Source organism: Protopterus annectens, chromosome 3.part1 (assembly GCF_019279795.1).
Source record: "Protopterus annectens isolate FY-2018-M chromosome 3.part1, PAN1.0, whole genome shotgun sequence".
Taxonomy (NCBI): domain Eukaryota; kingdom Metazoa; phylum Chordata; order Ceratodontiformes; family Protopteridae; genus Protopterus; species Protopterus annectens.
This window is the reverse complement of record NC_056732.1, coordinates 1,877,478,635-1,877,500,813: the sequence shown is the minus strand read 5'-3', so window position 1 is coordinate 1,877,500,813 and position 22,179 is coordinate 1,877,478,635. Positions and strand designations below refer to the sequence as shown.

General features: G+C 40.4%; 1 protein-coding gene across 8 annotated transcripts in view; it reads right to left on the bottom strand.

Moving 5' to 3' along the window:
• PITPNM2 (phosphatidylinositol transfer protein membrane associated 2) overlaps nucleotides 1-22,179 on the bottom strand; it is a 3,395,372-nt gene that overhangs the window by 275,695 nt on the left and 3,097,498 nt on the right. For all 8 annotated transcript variants that reach the window (XM_044067911.1, XM_044067913.1, XM_044067916.1 and 5 more), the window contains one exon: nucleotides 9,618-9,788. In XM_044067911.1, the coding sequence (XP_043923846.1) occupies nucleotides 9,618-9,788 (171 nt within the window). The remainder of the gene's footprint in view (nucleotides 1-9,617; nucleotides 9,789-22,179) is intronic.

The window sequence follows — 22,179 nt, the reverse complement described above, 5'->3', positions numbered from 1 at the left end:
TATATATATATATATATATATATATATATATGTATGTATATATATATATATATATATATATATATATATAAATATATACATACATACATCAACCATGATCATACTATCTAAATACAACAGAAAGACAGAGGACACTTATAAAAGATGAAATGACTACGTAATTTTGGGTAGAGGTTCTCATAATGATTTGTGTAATGTTTTGTGGACTGCTGTCTCTCTGGTCTGTTTTTAAGTGCCTGAGCTGACATGAAAGGGAACAAATGGAAGAAATTTTGAAGTGTACATTTTGGACACTCTTCTCCTAGCAATGATGTAGTGACCAGAGCTTTGTAGCTTTGAAGATGTCACAGTTACCATAGATTTCCATGTCCTACCGGGGAGGCAGTAAATGCATTTATGTAAGCAGAGAAAAATAGGTATTGTGATATTATGACACAGCCTGTATGGACATAATGCTTGACCGTCCAGCCATGATATTATGACATAGCCTGTATGGACATAATGCTCGACCGTCCAGCCATGATATTATGACATAGCCTGTATGGACATAATGCTCGACTGTCCAGCCATGATATTATGACATAGCCTATATGGACATAATGCTTGACTGTCCAGCCATGATATTATGACATAGCCTGTATGGACATAATGCTCGACTGTCCAGCCATGATATTATGACATAGCCTGTGTGGACATAATGCGCGACCATCCAGCCATGATATTATGACATAGCCTGTATGGACATAATGCTCGACTGTCCAGCCATGATATTATGACATAGCCTGTATGGACATAATGCTCAACTGTCCAGCCATGATATTATGACATAGCCTATATGGACATAATGCTCGACCGTCCAGCCATGATATTATGACATAGCCTGTATGGACATAATGCTCGACCGTCCAGCCATGATATTATGACACAGCCTGTATGGACATAATGCTTGACCATCCAGCCATGACATTATGACATAGCCTGTATGGACAAAATGCTCGACAGTCCAGCCATGATATTATGACATAGCCTGTATGGACATAATGCTCGACCGTCCAGCCATGATAATATGACATAGGCTGTATGGACATAATGCTCAACCGTCCAGCCATGATATTATGACATAGCCTGTATGGACATAATGCTTGACCGTCCAGCCATGATATTATGACACAGCCTATATGGACATAATGCTTGACCGTCCAGCCATGATATTATGACACAGCCTGTATGGACATAATGCTCGACCGTCCAGCCATGATATTATGACACAACCTGTATGGACATAATGCTCGACCATCCAGCCATGATATTACGACATAGCCTGTATGGACATAATGCTCGACCGTCCAGCCATGATATTATGACATAGCCTGTATGGACATAATGCTCGACCACCCAGCCATGATATTATGACATAGCCTGTATGGACATAATGCTCGACCGTCCAGCCATGATATTATGACATAGCCTATATGGACATAATGCTCGACCGTCCAGCCATGATATTATGACATAGCCTATTTGGACATAATGCTCGACCGTCCAGCCATGATACTATGACATAGCCTATATGGACATAATATGGACATAATGCTCGACCGTCCAGCCATGATATTATGACACAGCTGTATGGACATAATGCTCGACCGTCCAGCCATGATATTATGACATAGCCTGTATGGACATAATGCTCGACCATCCAGCCATATTATGACACAGCCTATATGGACATAATGCTCGACCGTCCAGCCATGATATTATGACATAGCCTATATGGACATAATGCTCGACCGTCCAGCCATGATATTATGACATAGCCTATATGGACATAATGCTCGACCATCCAGCCATGATATTATGACATAGCCTATATGGACATAATGCTCAACTGTCCAGCCATGATATTATGACATAGCCTATATGGACATAATGCTCGACCGTCCAGCCATGATATTATGACATAGCCTATATGGACATAATGCTCGACCGTCCAGCCATGATATTATGACACAGCCTACATGGACATAATGCTCGACAGTCCAGCCATGATATTATGACATAGCCTACATGGACGTAATGCTCGACCGTCCAGCCATGATATTATGACATAGCCTACATGGACATAATGCTCGACAGTCCAGCCATATTATGACATAGCCTACATGGACATAATGCTCGACAGTCCAGCCATGATATTATGACACAGGCTGTATGGACATAATGCTCGACCGTCTAGCCATGATATTATGACATAGCCTACATGGACATAATGCTCGACCATCCAGCCATGATATTATGACATAGCCTATATTGACATAATGCTCGACCATCCAGCCATGATATTATGACATAGCCTATATGGACATAATGCTTGACCATCCAGCCATGATATTATGACATAGCCTGTATGGACATAATGCTCGACAGTCCAGCCATGATATTATGACATAGCCTATATGGACATAATGCTCGACTGTCCAGCCATGATATTATGACATAGCCTATATGGACATAATGCTCGACAGTCCAGCCATGATATTATGACATAGACTACATGGACATAATGCTCGACCGTCCAGCCATGATATTATGACATAGCCTACATGGACATAATGCTCGACAGTCCAGCCATGATATTATGACATAGCCTGTATGGACATAATGCTCGACCATGCAGCCATGATATTATGACATAGCCTATATGGACATAATGCTCGACCGTCCAGCCATGATATTATGACACAGCCTGTATGGACATAATGCTCGATCGTCCAGCCATATTATGACATAGCCTGTATGGACATAATGCTCGACCGTCCAGCCATGATATTATGACATAGCCTGTATGGACATAATGCTCTACCGTCCAGCCATGATATTATGACATAGCCTGTATGGACATTATGCTTGACCATCCAGCCATAATATTATGACATAGCATATATGGACATAATGCTCGACCGTCCAGCCATGATATTATGACATAGCCTATATGGACATAATGCTCGACCATCCAGCCATGATATTACGACATAGCCTATTAGGACATAATGCTCGACCGTCCAGCCATGATATTACGACATAGCCTATATGGACATAATGCTCGACCGTCCAGCCATGATATTATGACATAGCCTATTTGGACATAATGCTCGACCGTCCAGCCATGATATTATGACATAGCCTATACGGACATAATGCTTGACCGTCCAGCCATGATATTATGGCATAGCCTATATGGACATAATGCTCGACCATCCAGCCATGATATTATGACATAGCCTATATGGACATAATGCTCGACTGTCCAACCATGCTATTATGACATAGCCTATATGGACATAATGCTCGACCATCCAGCCATGATATTATGAAATAGCCTATATGGACATAATGCTTGACCGTCCAGCCATGATATTATGACATAGCCTATATGGACATAATGCTCGACCGTCCAGCCATGATATTATGACATAGCCTATATGGACATAATGCTCGACCGTCCAGCCATGATATTATGACATAGCCTATATGGACATAATGCTCGACAGTCCAGCCATGATATTATGACATAGCCTACATGGACATAATGCTCGACCGTCCAGCCATGTTATTATGATGTAGCCTACATGGACATAATGCTCGACAGTCCAGCCATGATATTATGACATAGCCTACATGGATATAATGCTCGACCGTCCAGCCATGATATTATGACATAGCCTGTGTGGATATAATGCGCGACCATCCAGCCATGATATTATGACATAGCCTGTATGGACATAATGCTCGACCGTCCAGCCATGATATTATGACATAGCCTGTATGGACATAATGCTCAACTGTCCAGCCATGATATTATGACATAGCCTATATGGACATAATGCTCGACCGTCCAGCCATGATATTATGACATAGCCTGTATGGACATAATGCTTGACCGTCCAGCCATGATAATATGACATAGCCTGTATGGACATAATGCTCAACCGTCCAGCCATGATATTATGACATAGCCTGTATGGACATAATGCTCGACCGTCCAGCCATGATATTATGACACAGCCTATATGGACATAATGCTCGACCGTCCAGCCATGATAATATGACACAGCCTGTATGGACATAATGCTCGACCGTCCAGCCATGATATTATGACACAGCCTGTATGGACATAATGCTCGACCATCCAGCCATGATATTATGACATAGCCTGTATGGACATAATGCTCGACCGTCCAGCCATGATATTATGACATAGCCTGTAAGGACATAATGCTCGACCACCCAGCCATGATATTATGACATAGCCTGTATGGACATAATGCTTGACCATCCAGCCATGATATTATGACATAGCCTATATGGACATAATGCTCGACCGTCCAGCCATGATATTATGACATAGCCTATTTGGACATAATGCTCGACCGTCCAGCCATGATATTATGACATAGCCTATATGGACATAATATGGACATAATGCTCGACCGTCCAGCCATGATATTATGACACAGCCTGTATGGACATAATGTTCGACCGTCCAGCCATGATATTATGACATAGCCTGTATGGACATAATGCTCGACCATCCAGCCATATTATGACACAGCCTATATGGACATAATGCTCGACCGTCCAGCCATGATATTATGACATAGCCTATATGGACATAATGCTCGACCGTCCAGCCATGATATTATGACATAGCCTATATGGACATAATGCTCGACCGTCCAGCCGTGATATTATGACATAGCCTATATGAACATAATGCTCAACTGTCCAGCCATGATATTATGACATAGCCTATATGGACATAATGGTCGACCGTCCAGCCATGATATTATGACATAGCCTATATGGACATAATGCTCGACCGTCCAGCCATGATATTATGACACAGCCTACATGGACATAATGCTCGACAGTCCAGTCATGATATTATGACATAGCCTACATGGACGTAATGCTCGACCGTCCAGCAATGATATTATGACATAGCCTACATGGACATAATGCTCGGCAGTCCAGCTATGATATTATGACATAGCCTACATGGACATACTGCTCGACAGTCCAGCCATGATATTATGACACAGCCTGTATGGACATAATGCTCGACCATGCAGCCATGATATTATGACATAGCCTATATGGACATAATGCTCGGCAGTCCAGCCATGATATTATGACATAGCCTATATGGACATAATGCTCGACCGTCCAACCATGCTATTATGACATAGCCTATATGGACATAATGCTCGACCATCCAGCCATGATATTATGAAATAGCCTATATGGACATAATACTCGACCGTCCAGCCATGACATTATGACATAGCCTATATGGACGTAATGCTCGACCGTCCAGCCGTGATATTATGACATAGACTACATGGACATAATGCTCGACCATCCAGCCATGATATTATGACATAGCCTACATGGACATAATGCTCGACAGTCCAGCCATGATATTATGACATAGCCTACATGGACGTAATGCTCGACCGTCCAGCCATGATATTATGACATAGACTACATGGACATAATGCTCGACCATCCAGCCATGATATTATGACATAGCCTACATGGACATAATGCTCGACAGTCCAGCCATGATATTATGACATAGCCTGTATGGACATAATGCTCGACCATGCAGCCATGATATTATGACATAGCCTATATGGACATAATGCTCGACCGTCCAGCCATGATATTATGACACAGCCTGTATGGACATAATGCTCGATCGTCCAGTCATATTATGACATAGCCTGTATGAACATAATGCTCTACCATCCAGCCATGATATTATGACATAGCCTGTATGGACATAATGCTCGACCGTCCAGCCATGATATTATGACATAGCCTGTATGGACATTATGCTTGACCATCCATCTAGCCATAATATTATGACATAGCCTATATGGACATAATGCTCGACCGTCCAGCCATGGTATTATGACATAGCCTATATGGACATAATGCTCGACTGTCCAGCCATGATATTACGACATAGCCTATATGGACATAATGCTCGACCGTCCAGCCATGATATTACGACATAACCTATATGGACATAATGCTCGACCGTCCAGCCATGATATTATGACATAGCCTATTTGGACATAATGCTCGACCATCCAGCCATGATATTATGACATAGCCTATACGGACATAATGCTCGACCGTCCAACCATGCTATTATGACATAGCCTATATGGACATAATGCTCGACCATCCAGCCATGATATTATGAAATAGCCTATATGGACATAATGCTCGACCGTCCAGCCATGATATTATGACATAGCCTATATGGACATAATGCTCGACCATCCAGCCATGATATTATGACATAGCCTATATGGACATAATGCTCGACAGTCCAGCCATGATATTATGACATAGCCTACATGGACATAATGCTCGACCGTCCAGCCATGTTATTATGATGTAGCCTACATGGACATAATGCTCGACAGTCCAGCCATGATATTATGACATAGCCTACATGGACGTAATGCTCGACCGTCCAGACATGATATTATGACATAGCCTACATGGACATAATGCTCGACAGTCCAGCCATGATATTATGACATAGCCTACATGGACATAATGCTCGACAGTCCAGCCATGATATTATGACACAGGCTGTATGGACATAATGCTCGACCGTGTAGCCATGATATTATGACATAGCCTACATGGACATAATGCTCGACCATCCAGCCATGATATTATGACATAGCCTATATGGACATAATGCTCGACCATCCAGCCATGATATTATGACATAGCCTATATGGACATAATGCTTGACCATCCAGCCATGATATTATAACATAGCCTATATGAACATAATGCTCGACCGTCCAGCCATATTATGACATAGCCTATATGCACATAATGCTTGTCTGTCCAGCCATGATATTATGACATAGCCTGTATGGACATAATGCTCGACCGTCCAGCCATGACATTATGACATAGCCTATATGGACATAATGCTCGACCATCCAGCCATGATATTATGACATAGCCTGTATGGACATAATGCTCGACAGTCCAGCCATGATATTATGACATAGCCTATATGGACATAATGCTCGACTGTCCAGCCATGATATTATGACATAGCCTATATGGACATAATGCTCGACAGTCCAGCCATGATATTATGACATAGACTACATGGACATAATGCTCGACCGTCCAGCCATGATATTATGACATAGCCTACATGGACATAATGCTCAACAGTCCAGCCATGATATTATGACATAGCCTGTATGGACATAATGCTCGACCGTCCAGCCATGATATTATGACACAGCCTGTATGGACATAATGCTCGATCGTCCAGTCATATTATGACATAGCCTGTATGGACATAATGCTCTACCATCCAGCCATGATATTATGACGTAGCCTGTATGGACATAATGCTCAACCGTCCAGCCATGATATTATGACATAGCCTGTATGGACATTATGCTTGACCATCCAGCCATAATATTATGACATAGCCTATATGGACATAATGCTCGACCGTCCAGCCATGGTATTATGACATAGCCTATATGGACATAATGCTCGACCGTCCAGCCATGATATTACGACATAGCCGATATGGACATAATGCTCGACCGTCCAGCCATGATATTACGACATAACCTATATGGACATAATGCTCGACCGTCCAGCCATGATATTATGACATAGCCTATTTGGACATAATGCTTGACCGTCCAGCCATGATATTATGACATAGCCTATACGGACATAATGCTCGACCGTCCAGCCATGATATTATGGCATAGCCTATATGGACATAATACTCGACCATCCAGCCATGATATTATGACATAGCCTATATGGACATAATGCTCGACCGTCCAACCATGCTATTATGACATAGCCTATATGGACATAATGCTCGACCATCCAGCCATGATATTATGAAATAGCCTATATGGACATAATGCTCGACCGTCCAGCCATGATATTATGACATAGCCTATATGGACATAATGCTCGACCGTCCAGTCATGATATTATGACATAGCCTACATGGACATAATGCTCGACAGTCCAGCCATGATATTATGACATAGCCTACATGGACATAATGCTCGACCGTCCAGCCATGTTATTATGATGTAGCCTACATGGACATAATGCTCGACAGTCCAGCCATGATATTATGACATAGCCTACATGGACATAATGCTCGACCGTCCAGCCATGATATTATGACATAGCCTGTATGGACATAATGCTCGACAGTCCAGCCATGATATTATGACATAGCCTATATGGACATAATGCTCGACCATCCAGCCATGATATTATGACATAGCCTATATGGACATAATGCTCGACCGTCCAGCCATGATATTATGAGATAGCCTGTATGGACATAATGCTCGACAGTTCAGCCATGATATTATGACATAGCCTGTATGGACATAATGCTCGACAGTCCAGCCATGATATTATGACATAGCCTATATGGACATAATGCTCGACAGTCCAGCCATGATATTATGGCATAGCCTATATGGACATAATGCTCGAGACTCCACTTTATCAGCATTTCCAAAACAACTGTCACAACTTCAAATGAAGCTTGTATGCACACCTGAGCCAAACTACCTGCTGGGAAAGGAACTAGGCTAAGGTATGTCTATGAACTACAGACAATACTCTGTTGTATCAGGACATGCGACAGAACTAGTTCAGTAACAAATGGTAATCCTATCAGATAATAAAGGTCTGCAGGGTTCTAAGAATATGGGATTATTATTGTGAAAGTTGTAGAATGAATAAAGTACAGGAAAACTGAGTTTTATGAAAATGTTTTAAGGTATCTGTACCTGCTTAGGGTCAAGGTGTGCTGTCTCCATTGCTGGTGAAACCAAAGGAGAAATAACACCCCAGAAGAAAACATAATCCCTTTTAAATAGTCACATTAAATATGAAAGACCATAAGTCAGTAAACTAGCAGGGTAGGTAATACCTTGCAGATATTCTTTTGCACTGTACTGAAAATGTAAAATTAGACTAACTGTAGTCAAAAAGAATATTCAATCCATGAATGGTCATTATTAGAAAGGAAAGAATGGACGTTTGGAAAGCGGATCTTATTAAATAATTGGCATAAAGTTTAAGGAGTTTACCTCATAGACACAAGGTACTGGGTTTGATTCTCACATTTGAAGGAAATTTGTAAGCCTATGAATCTATGAACTGCAGTAACTGAAGACAAAAAATGTAAATTATCAAAACATTTACCAGATTTGGACTTTTTATTATGCTGTGCACTGTATGATTCTTAAACAAGCTCATTTAAATGTTTTTGTAACCTAAGTGGTACCAGACAGCTTAACCAGATTTCTGTGAAGCTCGCACAGCATATAATGAAATATCCTGCAGACAATAATGGGATGAATAAAAACTCTGCTCTTGACAGGTAATTTACACGTGAATTACACAGGCAACAGTGTCTTACTAAAAAGGTCATACACATTTTCTTTCAATATCCAGAACCAGAAATGAATCTACTTTTTTAAAGTAATATTTATAGTGTTACTTACCTAGGAGCGCAGAATTGCCATCACCTAGTGGGAATCTCTGATAGCGTGGAATATTAAAAGGGGGCAAAGAGTGAAATTTCTTTTCCAGTAGTGGTTCCAAGCGGGAAGCTGAAGGGTCTGCGGGGTGGAACAGGTTATACACCTGTGCACAAAGTGGGCGCAGCTGTGAGACTAATATTGGAAAGAAAAACAAAAAGCATTTTTGGAAAGAGACAGATGCAATTAATCCTGCAATCAAATACAAGAAGAAAAACCTTCATGATCAATCTTATTTAAAAAAAACAAAAAAAAACAATGACCTCATAAAATGTCATCACACTGAGTCCCTGTACAATGCAGCTATTTCTTCCTTTCATTTATCAGAGAAATAGCCCTGTCCTCTCCATCACCTACTTCCCAAATTTGGAAGTCCATCACTGTATAACTTTAAAACACATTGGGATATAGTAATACCATTTTTTTAAAATGTTATACCAATATTTTGCACTGTTAAGTGAATGTCACAGCATGAGGGTGAACATCCCATTTGACGCCATGCTTCAGCAGGTTACGGTAATTAAAATGACGGCTTCTTAGGAGGATAGTGTAGAAAGCAGTATAGTTTCAGCCTGGTAACAAAGGGTCATACCTGAGGCTAGATAGTAAAAGTGTTAGCATTTCTTTTAAGCAGGGCATAAAATAAACTTCTAACAGTTTGGGGCCATTTTAGATGACACAGATATATAAACTAGTTAGGTAATTCTGTCATCATGAAAACAATGTTAAACATGCTTGCAGCAATGTTATAGCAGGCTGGTGAAGCATTAATTTTATATACAGATTTAGCTGAAAACATTTGCAGTTAAGCATGGCTATTCACTTTCTACTAAACAGAAACACATTGATCTCCTCCAAACATTTAAATAGGCATAGATTACATGAAGTTCTACACACTCGTTACATTCCTCTAAATTTGACTTATTAATCTATTTATTGCACTATTTTATTTCTTTTCCCTTTTTTCCTCAGCATTGACCCCCCCCCCCTCCGTCTGCCAATCATTCGCTCCCTCTCAGCCAGTTGTCATAATATGTCTCAACCTCTTAGCACAAGAAATCTGGACAAAGCCTGACATAATGGGGGGGGGCAAAGGCCCAAAAATAGGGACACATTTTAAATATTGCTCTTATAAAGTTAGGAAGTTGCTAGAATAACAGGATTTCTGTTAACATGCATTATCTGAAAGATATAAAGTCTGTAACTCAACTGCAAGTCATTATTTATTGACTTTAATCCATAGATCATCCCAGTGACTTGTACAAAAAACACAACTTTTGATGAGGAAGAGGAGCAGACCAAAAACATGAGGCAAAAATTCTGGACATTCTGCGAAAATGTGTACAGTGGAGAGGTTTGGCTGGTGTTAGAGTAAAGTCACATATACTGCACAGTGTGTCATACCTCTCAGCCTCTTACACCAAGAAATCTGGACAAAGCCATAAATAAAAGTGGGACAGACTTCCAAAAATAGGGACAATTTTTAAATATTGCTCTAACAAACTTTGAAAGTTGAGACAGTAACAGGTTTTGCATTAGCATGAATTTTCTGAAGGGTATGAAGTCTGAAGCTCAAATGTCTGTCATTATTTTCCAACTTCAGTCTTTAATGATTTGCCACTAATTTGCCAGAAAAACATAATTTTATGAAAGACAGACCAATGAAGCACATATCTGGACATTCTGTGAAAATCCGTACTGCAGCATGTTAACTGTTCCAAAACTGAGGAAATCCATCTGGTAATGATGCAGGGAATAAACCCTTCTTAATAGGGTTGCCTTTTGTCAGGAGAGATTACCATAAAATGTTTGTCTTTTGGCTTTTCCTGTTTAGGGGTCGCCACAGTGGAACTCCAGTTCGCTAATAATTGGCAGTAGATTTTTTATGGTGCCGAGTTGCCAGCCCGACGCCCAACCTTCAGCGAAGGCATGCCCATTTATGCATGTCTTTTGGAAGCCACTCAACCATGGGGAGGACATGCAGACTCCACACAGAAGGCACTCCAGCCATGAATCGAACAGGAGAACATCTTGCTTTGAGGCAACAGTGCTACTGCTGCACCACCGCGGCTTCTCAAGAGATTACCATAAAATAATAAAATATAATGTTGCTTACCCATCCAGTAAATTACTATACTAGAATAAAACGCAGGATGGATGCTGCAACTGCACTGACCTCCTTTTCTTTTTCTCTTTAGCAGGAGGCAGTGACTCTCACATCAGGATAATCAGCCGAGCTGATCATCAGCAGAAAAAACAGCACAATAAGAAAAAGTGCGGTAATGGTTTAATGGATAACGTTAAACCTGCGAGTTTGCACCTACAACCTGTCGCTCTACCCTGAACCAACTGAACTATTAAGTCCATCAGGCTGTGGGGAGGCAGACTAATGCACCCACTTAGTGGTGCTTACTTAGTCTGATGCCTGAGGAAGAAAAAGAAAACATCAAATTAAAAGTGTGCCCCCCTCCGCACTGTAAAAGAGTGGAAGAAACTGAGCACAGCACACACAATTTGAAACACTGGATCATAATCCAAATTTAGAAAAAAAAAACAGTGCTCTCTCTCTCTCTCTCTATATATATATATATATATATATATTTTTTTTTTTTTTTTAATTTTTCCCATTTTGGGGCCCCTAGGCTTCACTGGGCCCTAGGAGACAACCTGTTTTGCCTACTGCTGGATCCGGCTCTGCTTTTGTCTGTAAGGTAAACACCTTAACCATTATGTCAACCTCCTTCATTTTCAAAACATGGAATTACAGACATCTGACTGTAAGTTCATAGATTAATACTAGGCAAACTGTCCTGAAGGATCATTTTAAACCTAGTAAATATCCCAACATCAGAATCAAACCCTGTACTTTGTGTCTATGAGGTGAAGATCTTAAGCATGTGATTTTATTAACAGCCAAAATGGTGTGCACAATGACTGAAAATTCAGTAAATGACAGCAGAGAAACTGGAGGTCTTTGCACCTGACAGTGACATAAGGGTTCCCTTCACCTAAAGGACAGGCGTTAGCAAGCTCTGCTGGCATAGAGAAATAAAGGTCTGACTATGATCCAGGTGACTGGAGTTTGATTAACAAGTCTGATACATGTGAGAACTGGCAGATAGCAGGGATGGACTGATAAGACATATTCTTGCTCACTCTTAACAGACGGCAGGGTTTTGGGGGGGGGTGACATGCATATCTGCCTCTACTAGAGACTGAACACAGAGTACAGAGGGAACCAGAGTGGGTTGCAGGTGGGTTGAGGGCACTGCTCTGCTAGACCTAGAGCAGCACCACTTTCAGTAACCACCACAGTTTGTTGCAAACCTACCCTCAAAAAAGATGTCAAAACAAAGAGAGGACCATGGACACTTACTGAAGCCACTGTAAGCATCACTGGAGCCTCCAGGGGTCCATTTTACCCCCACACTTCACCCCCCATGGAGCTTACAGGCAAGATAGAAGTAGGGCTGCAACGTGTTTAAAATTATTAATGAATTAAGGGCAGGGGGCTTAAGGAAGAAGCTGTACAGCCCCATTGGAAACATCACACATAACCCTACACAGTTAAAAAAAAAAAAAAAAAAAAAAAAAACTAAATGACAGGCAGTATGGTTATCTTTAAGTGGGGAGATAAATGGGGTAGATTATCCTATACTTTTGTTTTGCAAACAAAAAGTATTTGCAAAATAATATGCTCAAATAAATATAAGTACTAAGTAAGTAGTCTACAGATGATTACAAGCCTATACAATAAAACATATTCAGAAGTTCTCTCCAGTCTCAAGGAGGTCACCACAAGGAGAATATGAGGCTGTCCACCCAATTATCTAGGCTTATCTTGAAGGTGGCAGTGGTGTTACTCTGCTTGAGTGTTGTGGAAGTTTGTTCCAGAGGTGAGGGATACTTTGGGATATGCCTCTAACACACCGATGTACCTACTGTTTCTATTGATGAAGATTTAGTTCCTTTGACAAAGTATTAGAGGCAAAATTTGTTCTGTGAAGGAATAAGAGGTCAAGAGGGACTGGATCTTTCATGGCTCAAAAGGCTAGACACAGACCTTCACAGAGGAGGTGATATAAGAGAATGACTACAGCGAAAGAGCAGCCAGTCTGTATAATTAACTGACCATCATGAAACCTCTGAAATTCTTAGTTAGGCGCATCCAAGGTCTCTTACACTGAGTGATACGTTTAGTTAAACACATGCTAAAAGGAGCATTACATTTAATGTATGAGTACAGTGGAATTAGAGCGAGCTCTCTATCTACTGGAGATGCCTTTGGAAATTACATGGACGCACAGAAGGCTTTCCAAACTACTACAGAGACATGCTGGTCAAAAGATAAGGAAAATTCAACAAAATAAGGAAAAACAAGTGCTTAGATCCCTTATGACACTGTATGATTTAGATGCATGTGGAAATATTTTGTTTACCACAATAAACTATTCTACGCTTTTTCATATTTACTTGGAGACCATTGTCCCTGCATCTTCTATTAACATAGAGTAACCATGTTGCAGCAATAGTAAAAGCATGAAGGCTATTAGTGCAGAGTATTAAGGTGCTGTTAATGAACGTTTTCTTGTGGTCTAGGGTTTAATTCCCTCAGCTTTCCTTGTCTAACTTTGTGACACCTGAGCAAGTCACTTAACCAGACAGTGCTCCTGGGCAGAACCTAAAAAAGGTCCATGGAGAGCCAGTTAGCAAATACAAATAAAATAAAACTTGTTTCCATGGCTTTAACAGTTAACCAGACGGTGTCAAGCTGAGTCTGAAAAACGTCCCTGGATATCTGTGCTCTACCCAGGTTAACAAACACAAATAACATAAAATAAGTAACAACACCCAGTTTACAGCTAACTGCAGACTTAGATAACGATAGTCCAGAAGTGTGAGCTTGAAGGTCTGAGAAATAGATGCCAAACAGGAAGGGGCCAGCACTGTGCCCTGTGGTTCACCACTTATAACTTTTTGTTTTCAGAAGTGGCAACTGTGACTTTAACTACATAGTTTCTGTCAGACAACTAATTACAAGCCTGTCATTAACATCTGCATGGGAAATAGTGTCAAAGGCCTTGACCAAATAGTCATGATGTATGTACTCCGTAACCATTGTCCACTGCTTCAGTGATGCTTTCAAAGAAATTTAACAAGCTTGAAGAGACAGGACTTGCTTCTGACAAAGCCAAATTGCTGACTTAGTATTAAAGATGGGAATACATGCTGCATTGCAACAGGTCTTAGATCTAAGTTACTGGCCATCTCTTATGGATCCAGATTATCTTTATGGGAAAACAGTTGCATTCTGCTCACTGTCACTGAGGAAACAGGGTTGAAGGCTAGATGTGCACATATGAATCATCATGGCTGACATGTGACCTGAACCCGAGGATTGATGAATACATATGAATCATCATGGCTGACGTGAACTGAACCTGAGGATTTCTGGCACTCTCACTGTGCCATCTCTATGCAAAAAGGGGTCACTCCACCCCCATGAACATTATCACTGTGGCTCAGGGCCTGCGAATACTGACAGATACACAAGTCAAGCAGTATGTTGGAACCCACCACACTCTGGGTGCCGACAATTTTCTGTCTGCAGTCTAATGCCTTCAGGGTGAACATGAGCAATAGAGAACTGAAGGTCCTGCACGCTTCTACCTTGACTCCTGAATATGACCTTTGTCTTCATATAAGAGGGCTGCCATGTCCCACCTAGGTGTCGCCAACAAGGCACTAATGCCCATTACTTCCATTAAAGAGCACAAATCTGACTCGGCAGAGCCTGACATGGCTCTCAGTGACATAGATGGCTGTCTTGGCCTTGTGTCACCAGACTGGGTTCAACCCAACCTGTCAGTGGTAAAATCCAAGTTAAAGCAGGTTTAATAAAACCTCTGCTAAAGACTCCTGCTGAGAAATCAGTGTGCTGGTTGTACAAACCTGCAATTTAATATAAGAAAAAAAGTAAATTATCTCCCCATTGTTATGAACATCAGGTAGATTTACAGAAAAAAAAATGAAAGATGATTCACAACAGACTGCTATTTTTTTAATTAAAATATATCTTTTAGGTATTACAAATATTGATCTCAGGTAGCGTGCTGAGGTTCCTTACTTGGTTTCATTAAATAGCACTATTAACTTGTTTTTCACTGAGTATTTTATAATATGTGAGTATTTTCTTATAGTCCACTATCAAACATTGTCAAACTTACAAGTTAGGGTTGGGGTTTGGTGTATTGGTTAAGTCTTTTACCATACAGACACAACATACAGGGTTTGATTCTCACCTTTCACAGGGAAATTGTCTATGCTTAAAATGGCCCATGAGGGCAGCCAGCCTAGTACTTACCTGTAAACAAGTTTTCCAGTCACTAAGTGCAGTAGCCAGTGCTCTACAAACAGGCCACATTGCAAGACGTTTTTTAAAAGAATAGTCTAGTCTAACCTTAACTATAAGTCTGACGGCCAGTACTGGAGTCGTACCTTATGATCTACGACCTTTAGAAATAACAGGAAGGGACACATTATAAATTCCAGATTTTCTTCTAAGTTGTGTGTATGAAACATTTTCTCTGTGCTGAACTATGAATGAGGTAATGAATGCCTCTGTAAAATTACAGTACAATGAGTGGTAAACAGTATCAGTAGTTACTATGTTTAGTGATGTAAACTATTGATTGACAACGTTGTGGTTTATCTGAAAAAACAGTACAAGGAACTTTGTTTAAAATAAACTTTTCTATCCTTCCCGCTACATGCTAACAAAAAGCTAAGTGAAATAAAGATCACTAATACCATTCACCTGAGAAAATATGCACATGATGATTTAATATATTTAAGGCATTTAAAAATAATGTCCAGACATAAAAAGTCATAAGCAGATGACCACACTTCAGAATGTGAATTCTGTTATGCAGTTAGTACTAAGAATCTGCCCCACCCCTTCTCATTCTATACCACGCCATATTGAAATTTTGAACCCTCTCCTTTTTTCATTTACCTTTTCTAACAAACTGTGCAATGGCACACCACTCTCTCAGCAAATAAATCATTCCTCATATCCAGTTTGAAATGTCTTTCCACCATTTGCCATCCATGCCTCCTTCTTCCCTCCAGTTTGACATCTAAGAACCCCTTCTCCCTTTGTACTTTGTACATGTAACAGCTCCTGACAGACCTCAAGATCTCTTGCCAGTCTTTTGACGTGTTCATTTGCCACATTGTGAAATAAGTACTTGACCTGGGTCTATATCACCAAATCGAAAAGACCAGTGATCAAACGGCATTTACATCAGAAATGCTGTTCATTGCGGTGTTTATTGTGACACTGCAGTACAGTGAAGATCAGAACATTTGCCCTTTCCTCACTGTACTGTGATCACAGAGTTGGTATATATAATTAGTAGGGGGTGTGGGGGACACAGCCCCCCAGAAGAGCGACTTTGATAACCTGCATTTTTGATGTAAATGCCATTCGATCTCTGGTCTTTTTGATGTCATGATACAGACCGACTTGACCCTTAGTCATGCAGATCTATTTGTTTGTTATACAGTCACACTGCATTATGAAAGAAACATCTTCCCCAGCTTTCTCATAGCTATTAATACAACAGCAGCATGCACGGTTCTTTGCAGGGCAGACTGTACATCCTCATAGCAGTATAACATAATTTTACAAGGATTCTGGATTCCATGCTAGATTCTGTATACTTGTACAAGGCTCTGCATCCAATGGAACAAGCTACAACAAGGCCATTTGGGCAAACTTACTAGGTTAAGCTCTTAAACTATGCTCAAGCTGCCTCAGTCGCAAAAAAGAAAAAGTTTGGTATGTCACATTGTAGCTGGAATATGCCTTTTACAGAAGGGTATAGGTAAACCTGAAATTGTGGAAATGGCAAAGAGGCAGTACTACTAACCCTCATCCGCCATATCTTAAACTTATGTGCTGTAACAGACTTTTGCAAAACAATAAATACTGTCACTAAGATGCAGAAAGCCTGTTAAAGCATATTATAAATGCTAGTACAAAAATCCCAAAAAAATCATGCAGGCACAAGGCAATAGGAACCAAACTTCTCAAGACATCTTAAAAACACAGTGTTAATGATAGATATAAGCGCTTTCAGAATGATGACACTGCTTCTTCAGACACACTTACTAACAGAGTTTCATTTATACCATTTAAAACTCAATTATGCAATTTACAACCCTTATAACACTCCTCCTCCATTAAAACAAAATAAGAAGCAATTACTGCAAGCATCATTCTGCAAAGAACACTTAAAAGAGCCGGCTCATTTCTTTCTAAGTTTACGTGACTTCAAAACAGGTTTCAGGGAGACCAAATCATTGAGGCCAGACCTGAAATGTGCACCCAATCTCAAAATCCATTTCAACTCCATATTTTCAGCTTCATTAGTAATGTCCCCATCCTAATACTCTCCTTCAATACCTGCAAAACTTGAAAAACAAATGTGTGTGCACATCCTGCATGTTTAGTGTGCTAAGCCAGGGCACTATATTCCAGCCCTCTATGGGTGCAATACACATGGTCCCTGATACGTTTTGTTAGCCGACAATTCATTTTCCCAACATAAAACCTATAACAGGCTACACAATGAGCAATATAGATCAAATTCTTAGTGTTACAGTCAGCAGTGGTTCTAAGCTGCCACATATTCCCAGTATCAGGATGCTTAAAGGACAACGATTCATCCACATATTGACAAAATGCACAACTAGCACACCTCTTAGTGCCAGCCCCCCCTCACGTCCAAGGGTTCTTTACTTCTTGGGTAGCATAAGCTCTGTTTGATCATTCACTTATTCTTATATGTAAACCTCAAACTATTGAGGTTGACAGAGCTTGTATTGATACAGCTAAGGAGAGGTCCACAAGGGCTAAACCTTATTTTTCTAAATCCTCTAATGTGGAATATCCAAGAAAAAGTTGGGATAATAGTTTGCCAGTAGTTCTATCCTTTATCCAGGATGTTGGAAGTATTATTACGGACATCGTATGGTGTAACTGGCATATTTTGCAAGTGGATGAGAGGGTAGGGGGAATAGTGGGCAGTAGACCGAGAGGTTTACGTATAAGAATAAGCGAATGCTCAAACAGAGATTACGCTACCCAAGAAGTAAAGAACCCTTGGATGTGAGGGGGGCTTGCACTAAGAGGTGTGCTGGTTGTGCATTTTGTCAATATGTGGATGAATCGTTGTCCTTTAAGCATCCTGATACTGGAAATATGTGGCAGCTTAGAACCACTGCTGACTGCAACACTAAAAATTTGATCTATATTGCTCATTGTGTAGCCTGTTATAGGTTTTATGTTGGGAAAATGAATTGTTGGCTAACAAAACATATCAGGGACCATGTGTATTGCACCCATAGAGGGCTGGAATATAGTGCCCTGGCTAAGCACACTAAACATGCAGGATGTGCACACACATTTGTTTTTCAAGTTTTGCAGGTATTGAAGGAGAGTATTAGGATGTAGACATTACTAATGAAACTGAAAATGTGGAGTTGAAATGGATTTTGAGACTGGGTGCACATTTCGGGTCTGGCCTCAATGATTCGGTCTCCCTGAAACCTGTTCTGAAGTCACGTAAACTTAGAAAGAAATGAGCCAGCTCTTTTAAGTGTTCTTTGCAGAATGATGCTTGTAATAATTGCTTCCTATTTTGTTTTAATGGAGGAGGAGGAGTGTTATAAGGGTTGTTGTTGTATCTTTCGGCTTTTCCCGGCTAGGGGTCGCCACAGCAAAACTCCGGTCTGCTAATGATTGGCAGTAGATTTTTACGTACTGAGTTACCAGCCCTGACGCACAACCTTCAACGAAGGTATGCCCATTTACGCATGTCTCCACACAGAAGACGCTTTAGCTGAGAATCAAACAGGACAACGTCTTACTGTGAGGCGACAACGCTACCACAGCACTACCACCACAGTAGTGTTATAAGGGTTGTAAATTGCATAATTGATTTTTAAATGGTATAAATGAAACTCTGTTAGTAAGTGTGTTGAAGCAGTGTCATCATTGTGAAAGCGCTTACATCTATCATTAAAGCTGTGTTTTTAAGATGCCTTGAGAAGTCTGGTTCCTATTGCCTTGTGTCTACACGATTTTGTTTGATTTTTGTACTACTACGGTTTTGTGTAGTTCATCACTGGTCTCCTGTATTTTTGTCCTCGATATTGTAAATGCTGCACACACATTGGTATAATGAGCAATCTACAATATAATTCATGGAAGAAGACAGAGGCAGTCATCTCATGGAAATTATGTTATTTGTTTACAAGCTGAAGAGAATTAAAGGAAAAGTCCACCCTCTTCTACAGTTTAACTCAATAATTCTTAGGTTGCTTTTCTCCATACAGTATGATTCTAGTATCATGTAGGTACCAGAAACCTGTTTGTACTTTATAAAACTTTTATTTCCTTGCCTTGAAATCAAAGGAAGGGAAAGCCTACCTACATTTTTTTAAACTTAACTTCTCACATACTTAGCAGCTGAATTTATCCCCGACTGCATTACATACCACAGACACAAAGAAATCTGTAGTTTACCAGACAGGCAATTAATCCTGCTGCTATAAAAAGACAGAAGCTCTGAGACTCTTTTCCACTATCTTTATTACAGGGAGGAGGAGAATGTAACACTGATTCACAGTTGCTTCCTATATAGCCATGCATTTCATGCCAAAACAAAGCAATTAGATCAGTTAAGGATTTAACGGCAGTTGTTACCTCTTCTGACAAATGTACATAAGCAGCATCACAGTATTAAAATGCTAAGCTTAAAATGATGGTTACTTATACTCCTTTATCTATTAAGATGACTTAAATGTTGTATCAAAAACTTCTCAGACATTTAGAGATAAATAAAAAAAATATTTTTTTCTTATAAATTATCAACACATTTACCATTGCCCCCCCCCCCACCCCAGGACTGGACAGAACTGCCCAAATCAGGACTGCTTTGCAGAAGGAAAGACAGGTGGTAGCCATCAACTACATGTACTGATACTATTTATAAAAAGGTATTTTATGCTTTTTTATGACATCCTTTCAGAGATGGATGGAAATCTGTTACACAGACCAATGGTAAGAGACACCCACTGACTTTGAGTTAGCCTTTAAACATTGCATTCTATTTCTTTTAACAGTAGTAACTGTCAGCTGTACATGAAACAGCAAGGATCATTTACTGCAGTGATAGTTTTCACACCTCAGGATGATAGTGTGGGAAAAGGTCTATCAATTCTTTTAGAACTACAAAAGAATCTCTTTACAAAAGCCTGATATTTAACTACTTTCTTTTGCTGGAGGTAGCTAACAGCTATTTATAGCATAGAACAATCTCTGACAGGCACATAAATGAGGCTCACTGAAAGAAATATAGAAGTAGTTCTGTTACTACTTCTGTTGGGGTTGGGAGGGTGGCCTAATGGTTAAGGTGTTTGCCTTACAAACACAAGGTACAGGGTTTGAATCTCACAGGGGATAACTGGCTAGGCTTAAAATGGCTCGCAAGGGCAGTTAGCCTAGTACTAACCTATGAACCTATTACAGAGGTGCGTTAAATCACAATGCTTAAAACTCCTGCCATACTATCTTAATGACACGAGAAAACATCACTTCATTATGTCTAGTGTGACTCATATAAAGAGGACTTGCTCCTTTCACTTTAAGACATACTGAAAAATGTGCTGTAACTTCAGGTTGCACATTTAACAAAAAAGCAGAGAATGACAGTCTTCTGCTGAGAGTACATAGAGAATGTTTACTCAAATGTAAATACACAGAGAAAGCCCACTCAGACATGAGTACACAGGGGAAAGCCCACTCAGACATGAGTACAGAGAGAAAGCCCACTCACATGAATACACAGAGAAAGCCCACTCACATGAATACACAGAGAAAGCCCACTCAGACGTTAGTACATAGAGAAAGCCCACTCAGACGTCAGTACATTACAGAACACCTACTCAGTTGTAAATACACAGAGAAAGCCCACTCACACATGAGTACAGGGAAACCCCACTCACAAAAGTACACAGAGAAAACCTACTCAGACGTCAGTACATAGAGAAAGCCCATTCAGACATCAGTACATAGAGAAAGCCCACTCAGATGCAAGTACATACAGAATGCCTACTTAGATGTAAATACACAGAGAAAGCCCACTCAGACATGAGTACAGGGAGAAACCCCACTCACACGAGTACACAGAGAAAACCCACTCAGATGTCAGTACATAGAGAAAGCCCACTCAGATGTGAGTATATACAGAATGCCTACTCATATGTAAATACACAGAGAAAGCCCATTCAGACATGAGTACACAGAGAAAGCCCACTTAGACGTGAATACACAGAGAAAGCTCACTCAGACGTGAGTACAGAGAGAAAGCCCACTCACACGAGTACACAGAGAAAGCCCACTCAGACATGAGTACAGAGAAAAAGCCCACTCACACAAATACACAGAGAAAGCCCA